Source organism: Rutilus rutilus, assembly GCF_951802725.1.
Source record: "Rutilus rutilus genome assembly, chromosome: 1".
NCBI classification, from domain to species: Eukaryota; Metazoa; Chordata; class Actinopteri; order Cypriniformes; family Leuciscidae; genus Rutilus; species Rutilus rutilus.
This window is the reverse complement of record NC_140209.1, coordinates 50435775-50446104: the sequence shown is the minus strand read 5'-3', so window position 1 is coordinate 50446104 and position 10330 is coordinate 50435775. Positions and strand designations below refer to the sequence as shown.

Genomic DNA, 10330 nt, shown 5'->3' with positions numbered 1-10330 from the left:
CCCCAGATCCTTCAGAGATAAACCACAGTGTGAACTGAAGCTTCAAGAAACAGGGAATCAGAGCAGATGAGTCTCGGGGGACAATGTCACAGTAAATCTAGTCTGCTAACGCCTTTCCAGAGTACATCCAGAGTTTATACTAAATTCATTTAAAAGCATAACCTTAAAAGTTTAAATCAAATCTTTAAAGTTTTATTAAAATCATATCTTATATTTATCTTCTAAGAAGACTTATGTATTATTTTTAATAAACAACGTCTGTTCAAAAACATTAGATTGTTGAAAAACTGTGCTTGGGCATCTTAGATCTTTTGTCCATACAACATGTTGTCAAAGTTTTGTTGTTGTGTTGTTTTTAAGAAATCCGAGGACTCCACATTGCTCTTATTTAGACTAAGTTGTATCATTTGCAAAATCACTGACACGGCATAAGTAAAGTTGGTCTTGAGCGAATATTTAATTTTACTCGTCTTAATTCAAAGTATAAGATCATATAATTTTTACTTGCATCTCCCGAACTATCCTTAATCAGTGTGGAATCACACAGGGTGAAACCCTTTTCTGAGAATATCGGTTATCTACTCAAAATATATGTAGAAGTGTAAATCTGGTGTTTAAAATCTGTCTGGTGGCCGCATGAATAGACTTTGGGGAGAGCTGATGATACTATCTATAGCAGGAAGCATGCCCTTTGACCTCCTCGATTGTGGAGGCTTTTTTGTTTGTTTGTTTGTTTGTTTTTTGTTAAAGACCCAACTACAAGTTAGTTCTCCCAAAAGAATTTCTCCCATCTAGTGGTTCTCCCATCTACTCGCTTTTTCAAATGCGTGTTGCAACTGCGGTAGCCGTAATGTGTCAAGAAGCTATGACAACATGGCTTCCAATAGCACATCATTGAGTTTAACGATACATGTTCTACTGTTATGGCAGCTATATAATGATTTACACAACCAAGCAATGAAAAAAGCTTGTAATTTAGACCATACCTTTGACTTACCTGTCGAGAAGAAATCAGGCAACTTCCCTTTCAAAGTCTTTCTCCTTCATTAGCTCTTTCCACATGGGGAAAAGCTATCCCGATATTTATTTACATACCGATAAATTAAGATTTAGCTTTTAGGCGATGAGGATTCCTTCTCCTGCATAACTATGATCCAGCATTATAATGTACTGTGCAGCCTTTTCAAATTTGTCTGGGGCAGTATTAACGTCTCTCATATGGTCTAGCGGTTAGGATTCCTGGTTTTCATCCAGGTGGCCCGGGTTTCGACTCCCGGTATGGGAAGACAATTTTTTTTTTTTTTTTTTTTTTTTTTTTACATTGTCAACAAAATTCAAGTTATTCAATAATCATTTTTAGTAATTCATAGTCTTAGAGGCCTACACGAACTGCAGAAACAAGCACAAGATATGTAAAAACTCATAAATGCTGTTTCAGTACTGAATCATTTTCACAAATACAATTATATAGAATTCAGAAAATTTCACTATGGAATATTTACTTTATCATTTAGTACATCATCATTTAAACTTTTCATCTCATAATTATGACGCATAGTCATAATTTTAATTTAAACTTTTTGTCATAATTATTACTTAATTCAGAATTACAATTTTTGTCAATTACGCCTTTTTAACGTAACACTATTTTGATGGTCCTTTTGAATGTGCTGTTGACTATAGTAGTGTTGATGATGAAACGTGTTGAGTTAGGCTAGCGCTTTTTGTCCCTCTCTGGTATTATAGTGTTTCAAGATGGCGGAACGACACGGAAGCCTCCTTGGACTTACCCGCCCCATGTAAATAAAGATAAGTAATGTTTCGCTTACGAGGATAAGTCAGATCATTGGCAGAGGTCATTTTACACCCATGAGGACATATTTTATGAATACAGACAATGATTTTAGCTAATAAAATACCATTTTTTTCAACGAGCGAATCTACACATGAGAGGCCTTCAGAAGTCATAACTCCAGGGGTCAACAGCTTAGGCCCGTTGGTTTAGGTATTTGTAAAAATCAAATACTGTATTACACTTTTCAAAGTTACAATAAAAAGACCTGTTGTGTTCTGACACAAGGCCATTAACTTGTTTTTATAAATGTATTTTGCTTATTTCTACAAATATCGGCCTGAAAAATGAAAATCAGGAAATAAGAAAAACAGTGTTTTAAAATACAACAAAACCATGATAATGTTTAGATGTGGATGATTAAGTTTTAGGCGTAGTGCAACCAGATTTCTCTAACATTGCGAGGTATCACGACACACAACGTTGTAAATAAACATTTTCAAAATGTAATTTAACCATATTTTATTAATATTATGTTAATTTAAAGTTTTTGTTATTAACAAATACCTTTTAACATCCGGCACAAAATTAAAGAGATCTCAGATCACAATCTACAGTTAGATATTCTCCTACTTAGTATCTTTGGGTGTATTTTGTCACACCGTACTGATGCAAAGTTCTACACTCTATGGACTAACTTATCAGACACTCACCACACTGATGTTAACATCACCATAAATTGTCTTTTCTACCATGATTGGAGCAACTATTGTCCCACCATTCTTTTGGTCAATTGTGAAGGTAAGCTGATTAGGGATCTGAATTAATAGCCGTCCGAATGATGTAGAATTATTATTATTATTAGTATTATTATGCTGTCGTTGTAGATGGTTGTTAGGCTGTTGGTTTGTCATGTTTCCAGAATGTGTTTGAATGCTCAGCGTCTGAACGTCACCATCTGTTAAAAAAATTTTTTAACAATTAAATACACAACCAAAACCATGTAAACATTATAGTAAAGCTTATTGAAGATTGAGAAACATATTGATTACTAACAAAGTAAATTATACAACTTTTCCTACGTTTGATATTCTTTTTTCTGATTTTTTTCACTATGGACTTGATCCTTTTTAATGCTGTTTTCTCTCCATATTTATTCTGTAGTTCCTCTACTGTGTCTTCCAACCTCCCTGTTGTTCCTCTCCAGCTGTGTTAACCAAAGACAAACAGTTAGAAGAATAAAATGTATGTACAATAGCAAAAATAAAGTTAACATAAAATAAACACATTCATACACAAGTTCAAAGTCAATGAACAAGCTGATGCTGCAGTGTTAGAGCACATGATGGACGGTGAACAGACGCACAGCAGGTTAAACCAGAGCTAAAACAATAGTCTATGTTAGGACAAAAGTATCTGATAATAGCTGATAACGGTCATAAAGTGCTAGATAAGGTGCAAGTAGCTAAACTAAACATTTCATATTTGACAAATGTTTTGAGAAATGTTAAACAACTACAAAAATAATCAACTTGTTTCTAATTTCTTTTTTTTTCTAAATTGTGATTTAATGTGAGAGGAGAAGAAACACATAACATGTGTGCATGAATGAATGTGTACAATTTAATAAACGTATTTACCTAACACCCATAAAGTAAATTAAGGCTAAGTTCCTTTTTGTGGACAAAGTGAACTTTGGAGTGCTTACGGGGTCAAAAATAAGTGCCATTTGGAACTCTTTTATCAAAAAAATATATGTTGATAATGATTAGTTATGCCAAATGATAGTTTGGCATGCATGGGATTGGTTGTCCATAGTGAGAGAGAAATACTTTTATTATAGAAATGGCTATTTTTTATTCTATTCTTTAATCCACAAATAAAATAGGTTTTTATACCTGCTCAAGTACTTCTTGATGAGTTTCTTCTGTATTAAACAGCGAATCTTCTCAGTCAGATCGTCGCAAGATCTCAGGAATCCTCTCACACTGCTCGTGTTCACGCGTTCCATCGCTGCACTTGTGTGTATGACTCGAACGATTCAAACTTCCATAAAGCGCACCAAAACAGCAGCGCGGAGATGTGACGTCATGTGTCGAGCGGGCGCTCGTAAAAAGCACATCTTTGCATTTCTTCTGAAACAACAATTTTTAACATCACTAGCGCAACACTTAGCGTATTCCCGGGTGTGATTGTAATGTTTTGTATGGCGTTTTCTTTACACTCTCCCCGGATATCTGTTTCCTACAGTTAGCTATAATGTTAGTGAACTCTAGGTCTTCTCTTTGTTCATATACGACAGTATTCACATGAATTGGCTTGATTTGATAAAATTATGTTTTAAACCATCATCTTCACTTGAGACATTTACATTATACCGTCCTAGTTTTTAAATAGCGCTAAAATGTACATTTTAACCCTTTATGCGGATATGCCGCACAAGGTTCTCTGTTCTCTGGTTCTGTGTTTTTAAAAATAAAGACAAGGATACCTCTTTCTATAAGCGACCCTTAAAATCTGTGCATACAACAAAACACGTGTAGGTGTACGATGATTTATCAGAAAATTACTTTTGTTTGAAGAAATACTTAAATCAGCTGGTGCTTGATAACTATTGAAGTTATGATGCGATATTTATCACGTTTTCATTTGAACTCAATACTCTATGAACTTTAACATCTTGTTGGTCAAATTAACTTAAAGCCTGCGCAAAATGTTTGTTGCGAACAATTCACCTATGCTGAGGCGAGAGGCGGACCCCAGTCGTTGTCATGATAAATATTTCAGGACATCGCACGATCTAGCTCTACTAGCCACAGACTGCTGTGCTACTGCAACAAAAGTTGAAAGTCCTGTTTGCCTGAACCTGACGCAAACTTCCGACCCAAAAACACAAGGCTTGGATAATTGTGCCGCAAGGACTCAGGAGATTCAAGGAACAGTCGGGACTATTCTGCATGAATTAAAAGACAAACCATTCATCGCCGCTAAGCTAGAAGAAATCAGCGCGAGACTTCTGGACAAACCCTGCGAGGAAATAGTGCACGACGTCGTTGATCTCTGGGAAGGTCTCTCGATCGTGAATGGAGAGTGACCAAGACCCCACCAGTATGGGTGCTGCCTGTAGCCTAAAGAGCTGTATGGAATTCATGTTTAAAGACCATTACAGACACCAGATGACCGAACTGATGAATAAGATTATTGCGGATGCATCCCACCCTGATACACCGTGTTATGAAACTGTGTGTGAGGCAAATCTCAAGAAAAATATGATACATATAAGAGGACTGGCTAATTCATGGGACGATTTGACGGACAAATGCGCTTATGGTACCGATCCGCCTGATGTAATGATAAAACAGGTTCTAGATATGATGTGTGAATCACAATCCCTACTAGGGATCACCGATGTGCTGTGTACTTGTACGTATGTGGCGGATGTCTGTACCGAGCTGGTAAAGAATTCAAAAGAATATGACTCCGATGATGAGGATGATGCTGTTCAAATTGTCGAAGTGATTAAAAACGTTGAAAAAATTATCGAAATGTATGTCGATTACATCCTAGATCGTAACATGATGGCCTGCCGTGACTTTCTTTTCTGGTTAGATTACCGTTGACTTCATTTTACTTAGACTATGCATGTAACATTGTTATATCCAATTGTATTATATTTTATGGTATAACCATTTTGTACTAACATCATTATATTCAATTTTACTTAGATTTTGTTGTACTAACATTATTATTATTATATCCATGTATATTGTATTATAATCATTTTTACTATCTTCTATTATATCCATTTTTACTTGTGTTATATTAACATCATTTATCCATGTTTACTTATATCATGTATCCTGTAACTTTTTTAATAAAAGATTGATTCAAACCACATGTACGCGTTATTCTTTTGCATCGGTTGAAACGGCAGCATGTCGGAGCTCATGAAAAAGGCTTATTATACACCCTCCAACCCCGGCTCTTTAGGGGGTAAAAAATGATTAAAGGACGCCGTCTTAAAAGAAAGTGGGGTCCGTTTAAGCGATAAAAAGGTTTCAGAATGGCTGGCTGGTGAGGATGCTTACACATTACACAAAACAGCCCCTATAAAATACAAACGAAATAGAGTGGTTGTGTACGGGGTCGATACGCAGTTCCAGGCCGATCTAGTCGACATGATCGCCTACACCTAGGATAACGACGGTAATAAATATCTACTGACGTGCATAGACGTATTTAGCAAGTACGCGTGGACTCGCGTACTCGCGTCACCTGGTCCCGAGGTCGCTAGAGCGTTCGAGTCTATCCTCGAAGAGGGCCGTGTGCCACAGAAATTGCAGACGGATCAGGGAAAGGAATTTTTTAACAAACAATTTCAAGATGTAATGAAAAAGCACGACATTAATCATTTCGCTACCGCCACCGATTTGAAAGCCAGCGTCGTGGAACGATTTAATAGAACGTTAAAGAGTCGTATGTGGAGATTTTTAACGGCTACAAATTCCCGACAATACATAGATGTTTTACAAGACATTATGCAGGGGTACAACACCAGCCATCACCGAAGTATCAGAATGAGACCCGGTTACATGGATATGTCTCACCAGCGCCCTCCGGCTTGTCACAATCTTGGCATGTGTCGGGAACAGGAACGCCTTGACACCTTTAAGAAATGGACTCCTGCTGCATTATCTCCGGCCGAGCTTGCCAAAGCTGGTTTCTACTACCTTGGCCAGGGCGACAGAGTGGCTTGCTTCAGTTGTGGAGGCCAGCTTAGCAACTGGGAACCGGGAGATCGTGCAGTATCAGAACACCAGAGGCATTACCCCAACTGCCGTTTCGTTCGAGGTGACTGTGCAGATAATGTACCTTTATCTAGCCCTTTCAATGTATCGGCAATGCAACGGTGTGAAGAAAGGTTGCTCACATTTGTCTACTGGCCCTCAAGAATAACTGTTCGACCAGACCAATTGGCTAAGGCTGGTTTTTACTATGTTGGTCGTAATGTTGACGTGAAGTGCTTTTGTTGCGATGGTGTACTCGGATGTTGGGAGTCTGGTGATGATCCATGGGTAGAACATGCCAAGTGGTTTCCAAGATGTGAATACCTCTTGCAAGAAAAGGGCCAAGAGTTTGTTCATCAGATTCAAGCAAGATTGCCAAGACTATTTGAGCAGCTACTGACTAATGGAGACAGCGACTCAAGAGAATTTGTGAGAGAACAAGAGAACAATCCTGTGGTGAAGTCTGCTTTAGAGATGGAATTTGAGTGTGGCCCGACGCCCCAGACAAATGAAGCTGCATCCCCTAGTCAAGATCTTTCAGACTTGCCTATGGAGGAACAGTTAAAAAGACTTCAAGAGGAGCGCACATGCAAAGTTTGCATGGATAAGGAAGTGAACATTGTCTTCATCCCCTGTGGTCACCTAGTTGTGTGCAAAGAATGTGCACCTTCTCTGCGCAAGTGCCCCATATGTAGAGGATTGGTCAAAGGCGCTGTCCGTACTTTCCTATCCTAAAGTTTTCCTATCATTTGCATTTAACTTAATAAATAATAAAAACAAAGGAGAAGTTTATTATTTTCACTCAGTCCAGTAACAAAATTTGTTTAAACATTACACGTTTAAAACATATGGCTAAATTGTTCACCATAAGTTCTGTTACACACATTTAGAAAGTAGCTAGGATGCGCAGGCTTTAAGTTAATTTGACCAACAAGATGTTAAAGTTCATAGAGTATTGAGTTAAAATGAAAACGTGATAAATATCGCATCATAACTTCAATAGTTATCAAGCACCAGCTGATTTAAGTATTTCTTCAAACAAAAGTAATTTTCTGATAAATCATCGTACACCTACACGTGTTTTGTTGTATGCACAGATTTTAAGGGTCGCTTATAGAAAGAGGTATCCTTGTCTTTATTTTTAAAAACACAGAACCAGAGAACAGAGAACCTTGTGCGGCATATCCGCATAAAGGGTTAAAATGTACATTTTAGCGCTATTTAAAAACTAGGACGGTATAATGTCTCAAGTGAAGATGATGGTTTAAAACATAATTTTATCAAATCAAGCCAATTCATGTGAATACTGTCGTATATGAACAAAGAGAAGACCTAGAGTTCACTAACATTATAGCTAACTGCAGGAAACAGATATCCGGGGAGAGTGTAAAGAAAACGCCATACAAAACATTACAATCACACCCGGGAATACGCTAAGTGTTGCGCTAGTGATGTTAAAAATTGTTGTTTCAGAAGAAATGCAAAGATGTGCTTTTTACGAGCGCCCGCTCGACACATGACGTCACATCTCCGCGCTGCTGTTTTGGTGCGCTTTATGGAAGTTTGAATCGTTCGAGTCATACACACAAGTGCAGCGATGGAACGCGTGAACACGAGCAGTGTGAGAGGATTCCTGAGATCTTGCGACGATCTGACTGAGAAGATTCGCTGTTTAATACAGAAGAAACTCATCAAGAAGTACTTGAGCAGGTATAAAAACCTATTTTATTTGTGGATTAAAGAATAGAATAAAAAATAGCCATTTCTATAATAAAAGTATTTCTCTCTCACTATGGACAACCAATCCCATGCATGCCAAACTATCATTTGGCATAACTAATCATTATCAACATATATTTTTTTGATAAAAGAGTTCCAAATGGCACTTATTTTTGACCCCGTAAGCACTCCAAAGTTCACTTTGTCCACAAAAAGGAACTTAGCCTTAATTTACTTTATGGGTGTTAGGTAAATACGTTTATTAAATTGTACACATTCATTCATGCACACATGTTATGTGTTTCTTCTCCTCTCACATTAAATCACAATTTAGAAAAAAAAAGAAATTAGAAACAAGTTGATTATTTTTGTAGTTGTTTAACATTTCTCAAAACATTTGTCAAATATGAAATGTTTAGTTTAGCTACTTGCACCTTATCTAGCACTTTATGACCGTTATCAGCTATTATCAGATACTTTTGTCCTAACATAGACTATTGTTTTAGCTCTGGTTTAACCTGCTGTGCGTCTGTTCACCGTCCATCATGTGCTCTAACACTGCAGCATCAGCTTGTTCATTGACTTTGAACTTGTGTATGAATGTGTTTATTTTATGTTAACTTTATTTTTGCTATTGTACATACATTTTATTCTTCTAACTGTTTGTCTTTGGTTAACACAGCTGGAGAGGAACAACAGGGAGGTTGGAAGACACAGTAGAGGAACTACAGAATAAATATGGAGAGAAAACAGCATTAAAAAGGATCAAGTCCATAGTGAAAAAAATCAGAAAAAAGAATATCAAACGTAGGAAAAGTTGTATAATTTACTTTGTTAGTAATCAATATGTTTCTCAATCTTCAATAAGCTTTACTATAATGTTTACATGGTTTTGGTTGTGTATTTAATTGTTAATTTTTTTTTTTAACAGATGGTGACGTTCAGACGCTGAGCATTCAAACACATTCTGGAAACATGACAAACCAACAGCCTAACAACCATCTACAACGACAGCATAATAATACTAATAATAATAATAATAATAATTCTACATCATTCGGACGGCTATTAATTCAGATCCCTAATCAGCTTACCTTCACAATTGACCAAAAGAATGGTGGGACAATAGTTGCTCCAATCATGGTAGAAAAGACAATTTATGGTGATGTTAACATCAGTGTGGTGAGTGTCTGATAAGTTAGTCCATAGAGTGTAGAACTTTGCATCAGTACGGTGTGACAAAATACACCCAAAGATACTAAGTAGGAGAATATCTAACTGTAGATTGTGATCTGAGATCTCTTTAATTTTGTGCCGGATGTTAAAAGGTATTTGTTAATAACAAAAACTTTAAATTAACATAATATTAATAAAATATGGTTAAATTACATTTTGAAAATGTTTATTTACAACGTTGTGTGTCGTGATACCTCGCAATGTTAGAGAAATCTGGTTGCACTACGCCTAAAACTTAATCATCCACATCTAAACATTATCATGGTTTTGTTGTATTTTAAAACACTGTTTTTCTTATTTCCTGATTTTCATTTTTCAGGCCGATATTTGTAGAAATAAGCAAAATACATTTATAAAAACAAGTTAATGGCCTTGTGTCAGAACACAACAGGTCTTTTTATTGTAACTTTGAAAAGTGTAATACAGTATTTGATTTTTACAAATACCTAAACCAACGGGCCTAAGCTGTTGACCCCTGGAGTTATGACTTCTGAAGGCCTCTCATGTGTAGATTCGCTCGTTGAAAAAAATGGTATTTTATTAGCTAAAATCATTGTCTGTATTCATAAAATATGTCCTCATGGGTGTAAAATGACCTCTGCCAATGATCTGACTTATCCTCGTAAGCGAAACATTACTTATCTTTATTTACATGGGGCGGGTAAGTCCAAGGAGGCTTCCGTGCCGTTCCGCCATCTTGAAACACTATAATAACAGAGAGGGACAAAAAGCGCTAGCCTAACTCAACACGTTTCATCATCAACACTACTATAGTCAACAGCACATTCAAAAGGAC

General features: G+C 36.7%; 1 protein-coding gene and 2 long non-coding RNA genes across 3 annotated transcripts; 2 read left to right on the top strand and 1 right to left on the bottom strand.

Moving 5' to 3' along the window:
- Positions 1-2495: 2495 nt before the first annotated feature.
- On the bottom strand, positions 2496-3895 carry LOC311297717. The gene is made up of 3 exons (XR_014628868.1): positions 3691-3895; positions 2875-2999; positions 2496-2750 (listed from the first exon to the last, which is right to left on the bottom strand). It is a non-coding gene; the product is annotated as an uncharacterized lncRNA (long non-coding RNA).
- Positions 3896-6356: 2461 nt separating this feature from the next.
- LOC311298734 (putative inhibitor of apoptosis) lies at positions 6357-7354 on the top strand. The gene has a single exon (XM_084421919.1). It carries the CDS (start codon positions 6370-6372, stop codon positions 7312-7314), a length of 945 nt encoding a protein of 314 aa, XP_084278045.1. The 5' UTR covers positions 6357-6369; the 3' UTR covers positions 7315-7354.
- Positions 7355-8084: 730 nt separating this feature from the next.
- LOC311289789 lies at positions 8085-9311 on the top strand. The gene is made up of 3 exons (XR_014627229.1): positions 8085-8289; positions 8981-9105; positions 9230-9311. It is a non-coding gene; the product is annotated as an uncharacterized lncRNA (long non-coding RNA).
- The last annotated feature ends 1019 nt before the right edge of the window (positions 9312-10330 follow it).

Bases quoted from the DNA above. Each gene is read 5' to 3' on its own strand.
- LOC311298734 (XM_084421919.1), top strand. From the start codon at position 6,370: ATGAGACCCGGTTACATGGATATGTCTCACCAGCGCCCTCCGGCTTGT.